Source organism: Chenopodium album, chromosome 6, assembly GCF_948465745.1.
Source record: "Chenopodium album chromosome 6, dcCheAlbu1.1, whole genome shotgun sequence".
Taxonomy (NCBI): domain Eukaryota; kingdom Viridiplantae; phylum Streptophyta; class Magnoliopsida; order Caryophyllales; family Amaranthaceae; genus Chenopodium; species Chenopodium album.
The window spans coordinates 588555-609836 of NC_137839.1; the positions used below are offsets into that span (position 1 = coordinate 588555).

Sequence of the window (21282 nt, forward strand, 5' to 3'; positions counted from 1 at the left end):
TTGTCAAATTAAAATTTGCACCTCATTCTTCAGTCTTAACACCAAACTTTTTGCTAGAAAAAACTCACCTTCGTGAAATCAGTGATTGAGACATTGGATGAAGTACTTCCACATTCCAATTGTAGCGAAGTGTGATAGTTTGGGCTGTAAGTAGTCCTGGGCTGGTATGATCTTCGTCGATGGATGGGTTAAGGGTGGGCGACGGGCAGATCTGGTTTGGTTTGCAACTTTGCATCCATTGAATGTAAATGACTTGGAAAAATGATCCATACGACCATACCCAACTCAAAAAAACCTAACTACTTTACCTGAAATCGCCATTTCTTCTTGACCAATACTCAAAAAGCCAATAATAATGTACATTCTCCGTTCTTTTTTACTTGATCCGCTTCGACTTTTGCATTATTTACCACCTCTCCTTTGACCGTCTTTTGTGAATGATATATATTCATATGATATCTTTTTTTAATTCGTCTCAATAAGTACTATCGTAATATACAACTTTTATAATTTTTATTTATGAAGAATTAAAGTTATTGATCGCTATAGTTTTGCATTGGCAAGCGTGATAAAAGAAACAGGTCAAGTAAAAAAGAACAGAGGAAGTATCTAATAACGATTATTTTATTAAAATAAGCATATTGAATTATTGCCTATAGAACCGAAGATGAGTCAATCCCAACCTGAAATTTCCCAAACAAATCTGACCCGAGAATGACTTGAACCAAACTAACTCAACCTAAACCCGTCTAAATGATCCGTTTGTCATCTCTAAATGTGGAATGTGGATGGTGTGAAAATGGCGTGCGTGTGTATGGATGTGTAGTGAAAGAATAGAAGAGATTGGCAGTTTGCAATCATCTTTTATTACCAAACTTTCTCAATTCTTAGTCGTTCTTACCAAGTAAAACTTTGTTCGGTTACAATATATCATAACCTTTTGGTTGTAGGATCATCTGATCATCTCCACTAATGTCTAATGATACTTTAAGCTTGGGTCTCTTGACCCTCCCCCATCCTCCTCACAAAGGATCTTTACCCACTAACTTAAGTCAAGTTGAACAATGCTAGGTTTTACATTAATACCTCTTTACTTATCGTATTAATTTATCAGCTCGTCTTATATTTGACTGGCCACACCATATGGTCAGAGGTTAAAAAATCAAAGGAACCCTTATAACACTGACCAACTAATCCATATATCACTGACAAAGTAACCTCTGTACTATAACACTGACCGAGTAACTCTTATACCACTGACGAGTAAACCATGCAACACTGACAGAGTAACCCCTATAAGGCTATAACAATAATAAAGTAATCTCTATTATGCCACACCGTGTGACCAGCCACAAATAAGAATTTGTGTTAGTTTATTGATTGAAAATAAAGTAGTCATATACCGAAGAGTACATGCCCACTATATATGACAATGAATTTTAATACGATCAGACAGTAAATCGAAGAGCAATTGCCACGATGACCATGCTTTTACTAATTGATCTGACTATATTGAAGAGTACTTGCCACTATGACCATGATCTTATATTTGACCCACATCAATTGCTATCTTTACTTATTCAAAGAGTGATTGATGAATGCTGGATTTTTGTATTGTAATAATCATACTTTCTTTGAATACTTGCATTTAACTTGCACCTTGTCTTGGAATACTTGTTTATGTCTATGCTTCTAACTCCGTATCTTCTAAGGCATTACTCGTCAACCTAGTAATTAATTAGTTTGATTTGTATGAGAAAACTACTAGAGATTCTACACAATTGATCATGCATGATTTTCTCGCATGCAGGGTATGCAGATGGCCTATGCTGCATCCACATTTTAAGTCTAAAGGGCTCTCATGTAAAGGGACGTGATAGTGTTAAACTTTTTGTTAAGTTGATATATTAACAATTACAATCACAAATAGTAAATGAAGTGATTGAGTGTTTTTTTTTAAGAAATTTCAACTTATTAATGTTCTCAATACGAATCAGAGTAATATTTCATCTACTTCGATTGTAGATCTTATTGAGGAGACTTTTATTTAATCAAATAGGTAAATATCCAGTACCTAATAATTTTGATTTTATTGTAGATGTTGCATGACTTTTAACAAATGAATTGATTTTTTAACTAAAATATTTAATTTTGATATTTTAACTAGAATATGGATTCAAACAGTGCCCCAAGTTATTATATGGGAAACAGTGCCCCAAGTTATTATATGGGAAATAGTTGAGACTTGAGGTCTTAAATTAGGCTCCTTCACTTATCATGTTTTATTTTTAGGAAAGGTGTATGTATTAGGGCTGAGCAAAACTACCTGAAAAATCGAAAATCCGAAAACTCGTTTCGTTACCGTTCCGAAAATTAGGGTACCCGATCCGATAACCATAACGGTTCGGGTACCCGTTCCGATAATTTGTTATTGGGTATGGTTTTTGGGTATCATTTTAAAATTAACGGTTTCCCGTTCCGTTCAGATAAGCAATTATTTTGTTTTTTTTTTTCTTACTTAAATCTATCTTTTCAATATTTAAACTCTTACATTACTTCGTAATCACTATATAATATCAATAATTAGTAATGTTATTAATAATTTGGTCAAGATCATGTGGTATTGTTGTTAATTAGTGTAAAAAAATATCATAATAACTAATTTTTTAAGTTTTATTATCACTATTGGATACTTTATTGGGTACCCGATAACCATTCCGAAAATCCGGGTACCCGAAGTCCGGGTACCCGAACTTATCAGTTCGGGTTATGGATATCACTTTTAGTGATATTGGTTATCGGGTACGGGTACCCGTCCCATGCTCACCCCTAGTATGTATGTGATAATGTAAAATGATGACATACTACCTCAATTAACTTTTAGTTACGATAAAGGGTTATTTTATATTCATTTGCTGCAAATAAAAATTAACAAAAATAAGATAATATATTTTGAATAAGAGATAATGCAATGTAATAGAAACAAATTTTGAAAGTAGTAGTATATTAGAGCAAGTTTAGCCCCAAGTCTTAAGACTTGGATGTGACATCATTTTTGGTGGCCCCCATTGAAAATGATGTCATCAAATTCTTGTTAAGACTCACTAAGACTTACACATATTTATCACTTTAACCCTAAGACTTAAATATTTGACATATTATATGTAGAAAAGTGTAAGGATTAAAAAAAAAAAGGGATAATAAAAATAAAAGTGAGGTGGGAGTAGTGGGTCCCAATCTCAAGTCTTAAGTTGAGTCTTGAAATTTCAAGACTCAATTTGAGACTTGCTTGAGATTTTTGAAGAAAAATGGGAAAAGTTTTAAGCATAAGTCTTAAGACTTAAAATGATGATGTCACTCCAAGTCTTAAGACTTGGGGCTAAACTTGCTCTTATTATGAATGTATGTATGATATAGATAGTGGGCCTGGGATGGAATATATTTGCAAACTCTACCCAAAATTGGAATAGTGACCAAGTTTGGATAAATTGACTTTGAGTTGAACTAAAATTGAATCTAGCTAGCCATGACTAAAATTGATTTCAATCTTTTTGTTTCAAAATAACTGAAATATGGCGTTATATGACTAAAATTGATTCCAATCTCTTTGTGAAATGATATTTTAGCTAATATACATTTTTGTATAATATTAATTTTTTAAACGTTGAGTGTCATAGTCAAACTAATGCACTTACTCTAATAGCTTGATAACGAAAGGCACAGTAAATTAGTTTACAATAATGACCCTATTGTGGCCTACCCATAACCAAACTCGACATTGAACCCAATTATGTTCCATAATCCGATCAAATAAAACCTTAATCAAATCCAATCATAACACCTTCAAGACTTTAAGAGTACAATCCATATGTCACCTCTAGGTCAAATACTAAAAGCATGTACATAAATAATTTATGAAAAACCGGAGAAAAAGAAAACGAACATTAATAATTTATGTAAAACATGAGAAAAAGAAAACTTACAATGTTAGGCTGGAAGTCTAGAACAGAAGTAATGCCACGTTAATACTGATCTCTTTGAAATGCACTAATACAGATCTTAAGATTATTTTTGTGTCCTTAAATCTAATGCAACTTCCATAATATCCAAACAAAATTAAAAATAAATTTATACTTTGGGATCAACAAAAAGAAAAGCATCTTCTTTAATTCAGTGTCATGTTTAATTGTTTGTAATTAATAAAATTAAATTTGAGTCAAAATTGTAAGCGAACCATTCGCCGACGGTAACGCTCAAAGGTTTTCTCTTACGTCCATGCAATTTCAATTTACAAGAATTATTTTACCAATTTTATTTAATTTCATGCAATTTTCTCTTATATTTATATGGTCCAACCTAAATTGCTTAGCCTTCACGTTATTATAATTATAATTATATGATCCCCATAAAAATTATATGTATAAAAATTAGATGAGATCCTATATTTCTTCATGTATTGTTATCAACATAAAATAAGAATTATATGATATTGTTCATGTTAGTGAACAAAGATCCAAATATAATGTAATAGTACCATATAATATAATAGAATTATATTTATATGATTCAACCAACTTTTGGGTTTCGCAAGCAAACATGCCTCTTCCGCATGGGGGCCTTATCTTTGCAAGTAGTTCAAACACAAACACTAGACAGCCAGACAAGGAATTTTAAGTCACTATGTCAAACACAAGCAACAACTTGTTCATTATCTATTTTTTTATTCTTTGGTTTCAAATAATTTATTATAAAAACCGAACCCTTAATTTAGTGTATGTGTGGGATGATACTTCTCACATTGTCGATGTATCTCTTAATGTTAGGATGTGTGCTCATGTATAATCGATAAACTTATTTTAACTTATTATCAAATTAATTCATATTGACTAGTTATTTTTATCATAATAAACAAGTTTCAATTCACAACCAAAAATAAATAAATAAATAATGGTTTCATATATTCCGTTGATTTAAGCATAATTAGGACCCCAAGTCAAAGTGGAAGGTAGCTCACAAGTATCCATCTTGCTTGGTAGGAGCTAGGGTTTCTCCTCTATTATGTAGATCTTGGAATGATCAATTCTTGTTAATTCATAAGGAAAATAATAACGCAAAATTTTCACTTGGTTTATCAAGTTATTAAGTTCAAGAGTACAACAGGTTAAACCTCAACTCAGTTCAATATATAATTAAAACTTTTTCTTTATTGAGAACTAAAGTTATTATTTATGATCATCAATCCCTTGTTGACTTTTTTATAAGAAATTACAGAGTATCATATATAAACCAAAGATTATGTTGAGCCACATATGTAATAGATAAAATATCAATAAACCTAAGTATTCATACTTCGTATATATGTTTTTTTCCGAATTGGATCACTTGGACTACATACACTTGATGTCACATGCTCGACGGATCCAATTCAATTAATTTATTGTATTGTCTTACAAAATTAACTGAATATAGATCTTTATAATTTACTTGCACATAATGATTTATGCCCATATATACCTGGCTTGATTTTAATCTAAACTAAATTGAGCTCAATTAAACTTGATTTGAATGACCTATTAACCACCTCTTGGTATATATATGATTATATTTATATCATTAAGTATTAATAGCCGGAGGGTTTAAGTTTACTATCATACTACAATTGTATAAAAAAAACATTGCTTCTTAGGTGTTGATGTTTTGAAAGTGCTACGTACAAAAGTATCCAATTCTGAACTAACGGCATCCCAAGCAAATTCAATTCAACTCACCATCTTGATCTTGAAATGAGGAAAAAAAGGAACTTCCCCAAAAACTTATATATAATAATTTATAAAATAAAAAAACAAACCCTCTAAATCAATTAATTAAGATATATAATTTCAATTCAGACATAAATGTACTCCTATCCAACCCTTTCTATTTAAACTCTCTTTCATGTTATATAATTTCATTCATTCCAAACATACCACTAAAAGCTAGCTTGATCACTCACACTAACTACCTCCTCCACCGACTCTCTCTCCCTTTCTCTCTCTTCTTTCTCTCTCTTCAAAAACATTTTGAGAAGAAATATTTCAAGAATTATAATATATGCTTCTTATATAATTATTAGAAGCATATATTATAATTAGCATACAAACATACATACATAATTATCATGTATAACAACATGAACAACAACAATATTATTGAGGTTCAAAGGCAAGAATCCTTAAAAAGAAGATGGCATGATAGTTTCTACACTAGACTTCTTAGTGCACCTACCGCCCCTACTAACCCTACTACATCTGTGGCGTCGTCCTCAACGACGTCACAACAATCATTATATATAAGTAAACCACCCCATCATCACCATCACTTCCTCCAATCAGGGAGGTTAGATGGTGGTGGTGGAGATCTAGTCCTAAACGTTGTGCCCTCGATCACAGTTGTGCTCGAGGGCAGAGCGATCTGCCACCGGATTAACCTACAAAACCATGGTAACTACCAAAGTTTAGCCAAAGCTCTTAGACAAATGTTTGTGGAAATTGCAAATATTCAACAAAATGATGATGAAAATAATAATAATAATATTTGTGGTGATAATGGACAACAACAACAACTTGATTTGTCTAATGCTGTTCCTGGTTATGTTATTGCTTATGAAGATATGGAGAATGATCTTCTTCTTGCTGGTGATCTTCAGTGGAAGTACGTCTTTTTTCTCTCTACTATTTCTCTTTTACTTTTTTTTTTCATTTAATTCATGATTATGTTTTTATTTATGTATTTATTAAAGTTTTTTTTTTTTTTTTTGAGGAATATTTATTTATTTCTTTGAAGCATATTTATTCATTTATATTAATTTGAAACGGCTTTTTATTACTTTAAGGGCGTCTCTTTATTTATAAATGAAAAATTCGCGAAAAATAGAATAAAGTATTGTTGTTGTGTATGATATATTGAAGATCGGGAATTTTAAACTACATGATATTAATCGAAAAACCATCATAATAATTGGGCAAAATAATACAAGAATTTTTGGTGTCAATAAATTTTTTTATGAAGTTTATTGCCCAATTTACTCTTTTAACTAAAATATAAAGAAACTAAAGTAATATTTTAAAAAATTTAAGACATCTAATTTATCAATTTAAAATTACATCAAAATTAAATTTTATTCGAAAAAAATATTTACAAGCAACACTATGTTGTTCTTAGATATAACATAATATATCATGTGGGAAATTAAATAATATGCTTATCGCTTAATGCGATGATACTTTGTTCGAGTACTAATTAATTTCTTCTGAATTTACTCCCTTTGAATTTAATTTAGTTTTCACTTTGTTAGTACGATTCATATAAATTACGTATGAATCTGACTATTTAATTAATAATAATACGGATGGAGAGGGTGATATTTAATTAGTAGTCGTATAATAAGAAAGATGCAAGAATCAGAAGATTGGAGACAATACACTGATGGACAACACCTTAAAAATAATAAGTGTCCTGGGACACTGATTTTCTGGAAATTACGTATATGTAGGTACATATAAATATTGCATGAATTATAGATTATTAATGTGTTTGTTTTTGGGTGTGCATAAATATTTAAGTAGTCTGTGTAAAATGTCAATACATATTTGGTCCCAAAACTTGTCCTATTTTATCAACTTAATTGTTTTAGAGCACCAAAAGTTAGTACTACTTATTGTTGTGCACTATATGTTGTATTAATTCCCAAAATATATGTACGTGATTTCACATCCAACCTCCCCCTACCAAGCAACGAGTTATTTACTTCAGTTAGGTGTGTGTAACTGATGACACCAAAATTAATCACCTATTTAAGCCTATGGACCTCAAGGTATGTAGAGTCGACTCGTCATTTATTTTTTGCGTAATATGTATTATCTGTCTTTTAAGTAAGGGACGCAAACGTTCACCATCTAACCTACTTTGAAATGGTATATACAAGTTGCGCAAGTAAAGCAATCTATTGACAAATAGGGTATAGATCCGACATACGACAGTTCAGCTTGAATGCGTCAGACCATCTATACGGACATGGTTTTGAAAAGTTTTATCTAGTATTTTTTTTTTAGATTAATATTATCACCAACATGCTAGTAATTTAGCACTATAAATTAAATTAGATGATATAGATTCAAACATCATCATCTTAAAACTTTTTTAGGGCATGTCCAATAACTTATTGGAGCATGCACCCTTTTCATTTAGAATTTAGGTAGCCCTTGTTTAAGAGAGAAAATTGGACTTTTAATTGTCATGCATGTATGTGTGCCTCTTTCTAATTGGAAAAGAGGGCGAAATTATTAAATAGTGTGACTGTGTGAGTGAGTACATCTTGTTACGTGTTGTGGTATCCAACAATTACATAAGTAGGATAGTTTCTTATAAATTTATGTTTTTCCTTTTTTTTTTTTTACTTATAAATTAATTCATTAATAAAAAGGCATACAACATCTACGGATAAAATTATAGCTCAGCTAATTTGATTTATGTTTTTGCTTTGGCTCGAGTTATGAATTGAAGAAGTCATGCATTACAGAATGAAACATATGTAGTATTTGGGAAATAGATTTCATCGTGTATAACTAAAATGAGGGAAGAAATAATTTTATTTTATTTTATTTTTTTAAATACTAAGATAAAAAATTATTAGTAAGCCCTCTTCAGAAGGGGTATTCCTAATGTATCAGTCAAAAGAACAGGAGGGAAGAAATAATTGGCCATTAATTATATGACAATCCATGTCACATATGAAATTATATGCTAGACTAGAAAAGCAGTACTCCATACAATTTAAGACATACCTCATCCACTCTTCATTTATAGCACTTCTAGCTAAAAATATAAAATAATTAATATAGAAAAAGTCAAGTAAATAGGTGCAATTATAAATTTGAGAAAATAGAGATTGTTTAATTTTGCAATTATAAATTTGAGAAAATAGAGATTGTTTAATTATTTCATCTCTTATTATGATAATTTCCTCCTTAATTAAGATGGCTAGCTATCTAAGCTAGCTAGTATGTGCATGTCGCTTGAGTATCAACTTGCATGCATTGTTTCTTAAGTTTGAAGAATTGAAGGAGAGTTAAATTAATTAGGATAATTATTCTTTGATTGTCCTATAATAAAGCCTTTAATTAACTACCCTTTCTATAAAATTTCCTTCATCTTCTAAGCTACTCTTCACACTTTCCAAATCGTTCCGTGGCTTTAAAGCAGCAAGGTACGTACGAGTATAATATAATATACTAGCTAGTATATATATGCAATTTTAAAAGTCTTGTAGTTCATGTTAAATTGAAACTACTATATAATTAATCTCCTCGTTTTCAAGTTTTACATGTAAGATGTCGACTCATATTACATACATACTAGAAGAAATTACGATTATTTGCTATCATATTCACCATATTATAAATTGATTATGTTAAACCATGTATTATGTATAACTATTGGGCCGATTTTAAGCCCTAATCTCTTCTCCTACTCTCCTAGGTTGTATAAATATTCCACATTATCGTAATACAACACACACAAAATCATTTACTCTAATTATTTTCTCTAGTTTGACAGATTATAAATCAAACCTTATTATATAAGCATTGTTTGTGTGTATTGGGTATATATTTCTACGCTTATCTCATGTGCCCTAATGAGAATTTACGAGGTCATCACACTATGTAGACAAATTGTATTTCTTCTTTTTCTTATATATAGGAGGAATTAATTAGAGGAAATTAAGCATTTTTTTTTTTCATGAAAAATATATAAATTTAAAATTTTAAACTCAGATTGTAAGTTTGTAACATATGATTGTGAGCAGGGATTTTGTACGAGTGGCAAAAAGAATTAGGATACTGCCGGTGAAGTCAAGTTCAAGGAAGCAGAAGAGCACAAAACACTAGTCAATTTATTTTCCTGTTTTTGTGGGAATAACGTACCAATTCTTTAGTTCAGTAACCCCTCTTCCCCCTACTTAGAAAAAAAGTAAAAATCAAACTTGTAATGCTAGCTTGATTTCTAAAATTTATCAAGATGATTTTATAATATATGTGCCTTCAATTAATTTAAACTTCTATATCCATAACAAATTTGATAATGTCTCCGTTATCCTAAGTTCTATTCATTTACAATAAACTCGATGATTAAGGGTAACAGATCGGATCATATTCTTTTTTTGCTCATTGGGGAAGTAAAATGTTAGTGGACCCTCGTGTTGCATGGTCGAGTAAGAAATAAAGCAAAAGTAGGTACAACTAAAAAGACGGCGTGTAAGATAAAGTAATAAACACAAAACGAGTAGCATTTTTTTGAATTTTCAAACGGAAAATTGTGTATGAGGTTAGTAAATATCTAAATTAATTAAGGTTTTAAAATGTAGGTCCAATTATAACGCAAATAAATTAAGAGAGAGTGTCAGGGGATGAGTGGATGACCCAAAAATCGACCCCAACTCTAACCCCATAGTCCCCATTCTCTTAAAATGTCTAAAGACTTACGTAGTATCTAACTATCTATCATTACAATTTACAAATTTCAAGTTCTCTTTGAGGAAGCAACTATAAGGAAATTAAACACTCATATTAATATTGCGTCTCAATATAAAATTCCTCATTGATTTTGACATGAAAATTATGGACGTGTACTTGAATGATTATATTAATTGTACGTGTTCCTAAATGTTATCGTTATTGTTTTCTTGGCTTAATAACAACTAATTTCTTGAATATTTATTATTTCCCATTATTTCGTATGGTATCTCAAAGTGTAATATTTGTACTTAATTTTTAAAACACCGATTAAGTGTCATTAATTATCTTCCTTTGAGATTTCCCCTTGCAACTTCTTTTAAAGTACATCTTCATTTTGGTTTTAGTTAAAAGGTTTTTATTTTGACATTATTCACACCCATTCTCCTTTATTTGGTCGGCTGTGCTTTGTGATTAATACATAATAAGTAATATACTTATGTGGTATATATTTTATTAAATTCATCTAAATTATTTATAAAAATATCAACTTTTATATATGTACATGTTTTTTTAACTAATGTTCATCAGTTCATGCGTTTCCTCTCAAACTAATCTTGAAGCATTTTCAATATCTTTAGTAATATTTAAAGTGAAAGGGGATTTTTTGTGATAAATTTTACTTTTCCAAAATACCCCTCTCTTGTTTTATTTAATTTAATTTAATTTAATTTTTGTTTTAAAAAACTAATATCCTATTTTAAAAATAAAAACTACTACCTTTAAAAATAAAAAAATAAAAACCTCCAAGACTACATCAATTTTTAAATTCAATAATTTTTTTTATTAAAATAAGGTAGATAATAGTACAGGAAAAAAAATGGAGAATCAATTCATATAGATCTTAAACTGCACACGCAATGGGCGTGTGTCTCCTAGCTTGTATTAATTAGTAGTCATCCAAGAAAAACTATGATTCTATTAGAACAAAACCTGATATGTATGAAAGAAAGCACACAAAACCGTCCTATAATTTTATTTTATTTTTCTTGTCAAAAAAATTTATTTTTATTTTTAATCTAGGATTTATAGTTTAAATTAAATAATTCTAAGTTTTCTAATTCAATTTAAATTAAATATTTATATATCATAATGGCTATTTTAACAGAACTTATTGACTTGGAAGGAATTAACCCCAAATTATTATTATCGCACATGGAATTAACATAAAGTATTTTGCACTCATCAGTCATGGCCTTATAAACTTAATTTGGTTTAGTTAGTTCATGTACATAAACTCTAATTATCAATATCTAGTCTTTTATCCTCATTATTTCATCAATATTGATGTGGGAAAAAAAAATCAAAATTTGGCGGTCTTAGAAATAAAAGTATCAAATTAAGCTTTTAATTTATTATTAATCCCAAGATTTCCAACAATAGATAATTTGTGACATTTTCAAATGACTTCATTAAGGACTTAAGGTATTTTATGCATTCATGATTCATCCATGCATTTCATTCCTCCTTTTTTTTTTTTTTTTTTTTTTTTTGAACTTTTAAAAGATAATTAAAATCAAATGACCCCGAGATGTATCCCCTAAAATTTCAAGACTCTTCGACACTGGGCCCCGAAACCTCCAAAATTTCTCAAAAAGCGTGGATATTAGTCTTCAATTATATTTTGGTATTTTTTGAATTTTTTTCGCCCGAAAATAAAAATTGCCGAAATATTTACCATGGACCCTAATACCCTCCAGGAGTCCAATTGGGTTGGTGGAACCATCCAATTTGCCTTTAAACGGCCAATTTAATTATCGGTTTACAATTTGCACGGATTTCATTAACTCAAACCTACTCCAAACATTTATGACAACATATAAATATCATTTATGGTTCCAAACGGCATTATATGACCTCGAGATGTATCCCCTTAAATCTCAAGGATTTTCGACACCGTGCTTTAAACCTCCAAAAATTTCTCAAAAAACGTGAATATTAGCCTTAAATTTTGGAATTTTTTGACTTCTTTTTCACCTGTAAATAAAAATTGACAAAATATTTACCATGGTCCCTAATACCCTCCGGGAGTCCAATTAGGTGGGTGGAACCATCCAATTTGCCTTTAAATGGTGAATTTACCGGTTTACAAATTGCAATGATTTCATTAACTCAAGCCTACCACGAACATTTATGATAACATATAATGATCATTTATGATTTAAAACACTATTATATGACCCCGAGGTGTATCCCCTAAAATCTCAAAGCTGCAAGACACCAGATTCCGAAACCTCAAAATTTTCTCAAAAAGCGTGGATATTAGCCTTCAATTTTTAAATTTTTTGACTTTTTTTTCATCCGGAAATAAAATTGCCGAAAAGTTTACCATGGTCCCTAATACCGTCCAGGAGTCCCATTGGGTGGGTGGAACCATCTAATTTGCCTTTAAACGACCAATTTACCGGTTTACAACTTGCACCGATTTCATTAACTCAAGCCTACCACGAACATTTATGACAACAAATAATGATCATATATGGTTCCAAGCAGCATTATATGACCCCGAGATGCATCCCCTAAAAGTTCAAGACTCTTCGACACCGGGCCCCGAAACCTCCAAAATTTCTCAAAAAGCGTGGATATTAGTCTTCAATTTTGGTATTTTTTGACTTTTTTCAATTCGCACGAAAATAAAAATTGCTGAAATATTTACCATGGACCCTAATACCCTTTGGGAGTCCAATTGGATTAGTGGAACCATCCAATTTGCCTTTGAACGACCAATTTAGTTATCGGTTTATTACAATTTGCACGGATTTCATTAACTCAAACCTACTACGAACATTTATGACAAAATATAATGATCATATATGGTTACAAACGGCATTATATGACCCCGAGATGTATCCCCTTAAATCTCAAGGATTTTCGACACCGTGCCTTAAACCTCAAAATTTTCTCAAAAAACGTGAATATTAGCCTTAAATTTTGAATTTTTTGAATTCTTTTTCAACTGTAAATAAAAATTGACAAAATATTTACTATGGTCCCTAACACCCTCCGGGAGTCCAATTAGGTGGGTGGAACGAACCATCTAATTTGCCTTTAAACGACCAATTTACCGGTTTACAACTTGCACCGATTTCATTAACTCAAGCCTACCACGAACATTTATGACAACAAATAATGATCATATATGGTTCCAAGCAGCATTATATGACCCCGAGATGCATCCCCTAAAAGTTCAAGACTCTTCGACATCGGGTCCCGAAACCTCCGAAATTTCTCAAAAAGCGTGGATATTAGTCTTCAATTTTGGTATTTTTTGACTTTTTTTCGCCCAAAAATAAAAATTGTTGAAATGTTTACCATGGACCCTTATACCCTCCGGGAGTCCAATTGGGTTGGTGGAACCATCCAATTTGCCTTTAAACGGCCAATTTAGTTACCGGTTTACGATTTGCACGGATTTCAATAACTCAAACCTACTACTCCCTTCGTGTTTTTTTAAGTGATACATATTGACCGGCACATAATGTTTACTATGGTTCCTAATACCCTCCAGGAATCCATTTGGGTGGATGGAACCATCCAATTTGCCTTTAAACGACCAATTCATCGGTTTATAACTTGCACCGATTTCATTAATTCAAGCCTACCACGAACATTTATGACAACAAATAATTTAATGATCATATATGGTTCTAAACGACATTATATGAGTATATGACCCCAAGATATATCTCATATAATTTCAAGACTTTTCGACACCGGGCCTCGAAACCTCCAAAATTTCTCAAAAAGCGTGGATATTAGCCTTTAATTTTGGAATTTTTTGACTTTTTTTCGCCCGGAAATAAAAATTGCTGAAATGTTTACCATGGTCCCTAATACCTTCCGGTAGTCCAATTGGGTGTGTGGAACCATTCAATTTGCTTCTAAACGGTCAATTTACCGGTTTACAACTTGCACCGATTAACCAGTTTACAACGGACAATTTAAATAACTTGCACCGAACCCGGCTTGAACCGAAATTGACCCAAACCCGTTTTAATCCATCAAAACCCGAATTTAACCCGACTTGCTACTTACCTGACCTGAATTCAACCCGGCCCATTCTTAACCCGGTCTGAATTTAACCTAACCTGTTACAAACCCGACCCGAAATCAACCCGACTTGTTATTGACCTGACCCAAATTCAACCCGACTTGTTATTGATCCGACCCGAATTTTACCATACCTATTACTTACCCAACCCAAAAATTCAACCCGATCTGTTACTAACTCGACTCGAAATTAACACGACTTGTTATTGACCCAAACTAAATTCAACCCAAATTGTTCCTAACCTGATTTCAAATCACCTTAAATGCAATTTAGACCACCTTATTATTGTTGATCAAAGCATTTTGTCTTGAGAGACCAAGTCGGTCTAAGCCAACAAAATAAAGGAGCAACATCCTCAAAATTAAGAGTTAAATATAGTATATATTTATTGTATGGTCAAAAGAGATAATTATCTTCCTAAATTATAGACTATAATTCCCTAGTATATTGCCATATACTTCGTATATTATAGTCAAAAGGAAATAATCAGCTTGATAAAAATGATAATTATCTATTTATAATTAGTTGAACCCGAATATGACCCGACTTGGAAATGACCCGACCAGATTAAACCTGCAAATTATTGACTTAAACATAACCCGACTTGAATCCGAGAATGACCCGACTTGGAAATGACCCAACCTGATTATAACTCGCAAATTATTGACTTGAACCGAACCCGACTTGAACCCGAGAATGACCCGACTTGAATATGACCCGACTTGATTATAATCTGCAAATTATTAACTTGAACCGAACCCGACTCAAACCCGAGAATGACCCGACCTGATTCTAACCCGCAAATTATTGACTTGAACCGAACCCGACTCGAACCCGAGAATTAACCAAACCCGTTTTAACCCGTGAAAACCCGAATTAAACCTGACCTATTGTTCACCCGACCCAAATGTAACCCGACTTGAACCCGACACAAGAAGTATGACCCGACTCAAGCATGACCCAACCCAAACCCGACCCGCATAGGTTATGCAATTAATCTTAATTGCCCCAACCCGAGTTGACCCGACCCACTTTTACCCGACCCGTTTACCCGAATTGACAGCTCTAATTAATATCTTTTTTTTTTTTTTAAATTATAAAACTCAAATTAATAATTCGCATGTTAAAATCGAAATGGATCTAAATTTGAAATGTTGGATCAATAATGGGTTGGGTCCAAAATTTCAAGTTATAAATCCAAGAACCACCGGCACTAGTAGTTATTGCATTTACTTTATCATGATGGCCTTGTTTGGCAAATGGCTATTGGCGTTGGCTGGTTCACTTGACTTGTTCGATCAATTGAAATATTTGGCTGATTATAATAGCTTTTGAAATTGGTTGTTTACGCTGGTTGTTTATAAAAGTGTTTGGTAAATTAATTGTTGGTTATTGGCTGTTTATTAGATAATTTGTAGGCCAACAAGTCAAAAGCCAACAAAAAACAGCTACTTAAAACAACTTTTTCTTACTTTATCATGATGGCCTTGTTTGGCAAATGGCTATTGGCGTTGGCTGTTTCACTTGGCTTGTTTGATCAATTGAAATATTTGGCTGATTATAATAGCTTTTGAAATTGGTTGTTTACGCTGGTTGTTTATAAAAGTGTTTGGTAAATTAATTGTTGGTTATTGGCTGTTTATTAGATAATTTGTAGGCCAACAAGTCAAAAGCCAACAAAAAACAGCTACTAAAAACAACTTTTTCATTTTAGCTTAAAAGCCAGCTTTTTCGCTGACAAAAAAATCAATTACTAAACACATTCTTTGGTTGTTTGTCACACAAAAAAGCCAAAAGCTAATAAAAAAAGTCACTAAAAAACCATTTACCAAACATGGTCAATATTTGAGGATGGAGACCCCCTTACTTCACTATACAACCGATTGTACCTAGCTCAGTCAATCACACTCATATTATTATTATTTTTATTATTTTTTAAATTATTTGAAAATATTTGCTCATAAAATAAGCATGGTTATACATTTCTAGATTCAACTAGTTGTATAATATGTAGTAGTAAAAATTGCACCTTCTGCCCCTACTCTTACGCTTTAAGATATGTCGTTGAAACTAATTGACGCGTAAGAGATGCCGCTCAAATATAAACGTTGTCCTACTTGTCCATATCAAAGAAGAAAAAAAATTCCTAGACAAGGTACACAACTACACAAGAATAAAAACGAGCATCAAATAATCAAATATAGCTAACTTTGCTTTTAAAGGGTCAAAGAGCAAAGACCCTTTCGACCGATGGAAGGGACTAAATAGTAAATACCCTCCAACAAACGTATTAAATGAATGTTTTCACCAACAAAATGGCAAAGTGAATGTTTTTTAATTAACTTACACGTGCTCTAAAGAATAATAAATTGGTGTAGGCTTAACGGGCCGGGCTCAGTCAGCCCAAAAGGTATAAACAGAAACTACCATATTTCCTTTTAATAATCAGATTATAGTGGGAAAATTCAAAAATTCAGAACATGCTCTCCTTCTCACACTACCAACTATAACCACTTCAATGTGACCATGGCAAGCCAGTCGATGATCATTCAGTACATCGACTCCAATCGTAACTAGTCTGTCCACACGAGGGCAGCAGCATAATGTAGACTTAAGAGGCATAGGGAGGAAGATGCAGGTAGGCTACCTGAAAGGTTATAGCAAACCAGCATTTTCCATTCTGCTGAAGACAACAGAAGAAATGAGGCTGTTTGTTAACAAAACTTACATGACTTTCCTACTATCACAGTTTTTCTACTTCAAATCGTAATTCCTAACTGTTTTGAGTTAAAAGTCCTAAGTTCAGAATGTCAAGTATAATGTGCATTTGCAGAAACCAGAACAAAACTCGAGAATAAAGCAAACAAATCAGTTACAGTTGATACTTTAGTCTAATCGATAAGTTTAAGAAAATAAAGAAGCAAAATCCAAGTCCTGTGACACAAACAATCCAGAACTTTCACCTGTCCAAGAGACGCATTTCGACCTATGTGAACTTACATAATTCGTTTATAACAGCATATATCAGATATATGTATGTGGATGAACTAGAAACAAACTTCAGAGTTCTGAGTTCTGACATTCCATACTATATGAAAGCAAAGATTGGACTTTTAAACATTAATCATTTCCCCAATTCCTCCCACAACGGCCCTAAATCTCAATTCTGCTATGCTTTCAACTCAAAATATGAACCTGTTAACCATGAGAATGGATACAAACACAGTAAAACACAACAGCAGCACATGAAAGAAAATACTCAAATGACTAGAAATGTTAGAAACGAAATCAATTATATTTGATTGATTGATCGATAACAAGTACTCCGAAAGAAAAAGAAACTAACATATCAGCTCTAGTTATACTCCCAACTGGCCAACTATACAACAGAATTACCAACACTTTCTGCCTGAAACACTTGATCCACAAACACTTCTACACTATAATTCCAATTTCAATACAATTACAGTAGAACTAATCTACCTGTATCATATACTACCACTGTCAAAGGACAGCAACCTCAAAACTCCCGCGACACCACCCATCGATTATCTCATTTTCACTGCAACACCGAACAAAATAAACCAAATTTTACAATCCCATTCAATCAAATCAATACATATCACAAGCATTGAACCAAAACATTACAAATCCATAAAAATCACATTTTTCCAAGAACTCCATTGTCCAAATGTGGATTAGATTATAGCTTGAAACTCAAAGTTTTAAACTTTTAAGCCCGAATTCAATTACAAAATGAGCGCCAACATCATCAAAAGAAAAATATCACCAAAATTCAAATCAAAATAAATTCTTCACATTCAATTAAAAAATGTAATTAGTTATCCAATTATACCTTTCCAACCTTAGGAGGCTCCGGAGTCTCATTAACTTTGTACATCTCCGGCGAAATCTCAGACAACCATAACCCCGGAAAAAGCGTCTGTAAGATCAAAATTCAAAACCAAGGCAAATTAAAAACAATCAAAACTCGAAAAATTGATCAAAAATTGAATTCAAATTTCCCGCAAAATTCAAAGAAAAATGATTTTTTTTTACAAAAACAAAAGAAATTAATCAAACTCACATCCAATTGTCTCTGAACATAACGAGATCGTTTCTTCGGTTTCCGGGGAGGTCGTCTCCCCGTCATCTCCACGAAATCATCCTCAATCTCATTCCTCGACAACGGCACCGAAAACTTCGCTCTCCCGCCATCACCCCTGGAAACACAAACTTCCGCCGGCACCGTCGCCGGAGGAATTTCAACGGTCGCCGGACTCCGGCGAGTTCTGAGATTCCATGGTCGAGATTCCGGCGGAGGAGGCGGCGGAATCGCAGGGGTAAATTCGGAATTTCCCAGATAATCGGCGTTAATTTTATCGACTTCAGAGCGAAGATTGAGCATTAGCTTTTCTCGAATAACTTCGATTTCATTGTCGACTTCACCGCGGCGAATCGACGGCGGTTGAGGAGATCGAAACGATGCGTTTCGGCGTTTACGGTCGCCGGGAATTGAATCGGAAACGGCGTCGTTTGAGGAAGAGGGGTTGTTGGAATTGGTGATTTTGGCGCAACGAAGAAGTTTTTGAGTACCCCAATTCAAGCGTGGTGGTAAGGAGAAGTTATGGAGAGGTCTAGATCTTTCTGGAGCCATCGCCGCCATATATATGATGATGAAATTCTCAATCAATTTTCTCTCTCCTCCTCCTCCTCTTCTTCTTCTTCTTCCTGTTCTTGTTCTTGGTGGGTGTTTTCTCTGTTTTCTGGAATCTGGGTGTTACGCCATTGATGAATTGGAGTAAAGGGTATTTGATTGATTGAATTTCTGGGAATTTGCCTGAATTTTGCTAATGAAATTCTGAGTTTTTAGGGGAGAATTTGGAGAAATTTACAATAGGGTTTTTTTGCTGATGGGATTGGAATAGGGAATTTGAGATTTGAATTGTATTTGAGAAGAAATTGCTGAGAAGAGAGAGAAAGAGAGAGAGGGAGAAATATGGAGGGGAAAGGGGGGAAGAGAAAGAGGAGAGTTGGACAGTGGAGGGAGGAAAGAAAGAGAGAGAGAGAACCGATTTTAACGTTCGGATTATTTTTGGGCTTTTTTTCTCTTTGTTTTTCTCATGTTTAAAAGGGTTTTTTTTTTCTTTCAGTTATAGTTCGATATCAAATTAATTGCATCAATTTGATTGGCGCAACTTTGGTTACACCCTCTCTTCAAAATAACTACAAGTAAATTATATATATATAATGCGTCAATTTAACTTTTACACTATTTATACATTGACTTTAACCATTTACGAGTAACATACTGTCAATGTAAGTACAAAAATAATGCGAAAGTTAAAATATTGCAATTATTTTAAAACGAAAGTAGTAATCCGTATTTCTTAATTATCTTGTATTGAACACGATCCATCCATAATGATTAGTTTGGTAAGAGGCAGTTAAAAAAGATGTATTGTGATGACTGATGATTGATGAGATTTGTGTATCAACAAACTTTTCATTAATAATTCAATGATGATTTTCTTCAAAGATGAAGATCGGGATGGTGATAAATTAAGATGTGCAGTTCATATTTGCGTGAATACGAGCTAGATTTGTAGTAGAATTCCCCACGCGATCATGCTTAAGACTTTTGTTACTCGACTCCAAAACTCGTGGAATAAAGATTATTCCCAAATACTTTATGTCCAAGCCTAAAACATCTGTTACTCCTAAACTCGTGGAACAAATATTATTCTCAAATACTTTGCATCCACCTTTAAAACTTCCGTTACTCCTGGACTCATGGAGTAAGATTCTCAAACACATAACTCGTTACATAAATACAATATACTAACAAAATCACAATATTAAGACCTAATTTTTTACCTACAAGTTAATGTGATTTTAATAATATTAGCATGGGAGGTTATCATTTATTGAGATTAATAAAAGATATTATAGGATATATATAGATGTAAATTCGAAAACTTACAATCTTTAATTAATACTTCAATCTCTATATTAACTTAGAATTGTCATACTCTAAAGTTATTACACGCCTCATCAAAATGTATGTACAAATAAATTTTGATAATTCCTCACTACTAGCCTATAATTTTACTATACAATCAGTTGTAGCTAAAGCTAGGTATAACTTAGATTGGTTGTGCCTAGCTTTAGGCACAACTTACAACCGCTTGTATAATAAAAATAACACATTGAAACTAATACTCAATCGAGCAACCAACTAACTTCTAACCTACTAGTTATGGTGGCTATATTAGACAATTCAATTCAAAAATCCTCGAAAAATCTAGGCTAGGTGAGGGGAAGGGTTTCATGGGTGTTTCTAAGGGAGGGAGGGTTGACGAGACGGTTGGGGGCGGATGGCCGGCAGGAGGAGGGTGAAAAAGGTGAGAGATGATCCGGCGGGGGCGGGGACTGAGTGTGTAGTACGTGGGGCTGGGGTGATCAGGGAGGGGGTAGGGGCTAGTATTATGGATTTTTAGAAAAAAGTTTTTATTTTTGTTTGTTTGTTTATAAATTTAAAAAAAAAAAAAAAAGAAAAGATTGTGACTATTAAAATAAATCCACCTTTTCAACAAGTTATCTATCATTGGGATTGTAGAAAGTAAACAACCCCCAAATCAAAAATTGAGATTATTAAATTAAAAGAAAATCAGACAAAAT

General features: G+C 32.6%; 2 protein-coding genes across 2 annotated transcripts; one reads left to right on the forward strand and one right to left on the reverse strand.

Moving 5' to 3' along the window:
• Positions 1-5700: 5700 nt before the first annotated feature.
• Positions 5701-10096, forward strand: LOC145634167 (auxin-responsive protein IAA33-like). The gene is made up of 2 exons (XM_081685579.1): positions 5701-6690; positions 9845-10096. The coding sequence occupies exons 1-2, from the start codon at positions 6158-6160 to the stop codon at positions 9924-9926; spliced, it is 615 nt and encodes a 204-aa protein (XP_081541705.1). The 5' UTR covers positions 5701-6157; the 3' UTR covers positions 9927-10096.
• A 7768-nt stretch (positions 10097-17864) lies between these two features.
• Positions 17865-19656, reverse strand: LOC145634168 (uncharacterized). Its single transcript, XM_081685580.1, has 3 exons — positions 18689-19656; positions 18458-18544; positions 17865-18163 (listed from the first exon to the last, which is right to left on the reverse strand). The coding sequence occupies exons 1-3, from the start codon at positions 19265-19267 to the stop codon at positions 18161-18163; spliced, it is 669 nt and encodes a 222-aa protein (XP_081541706.1). The 5' UTR covers positions 19268-19656; the 3' UTR covers positions 17865-18160.
• Positions 19657-21282: the final 1626 nt, after the last annotated feature.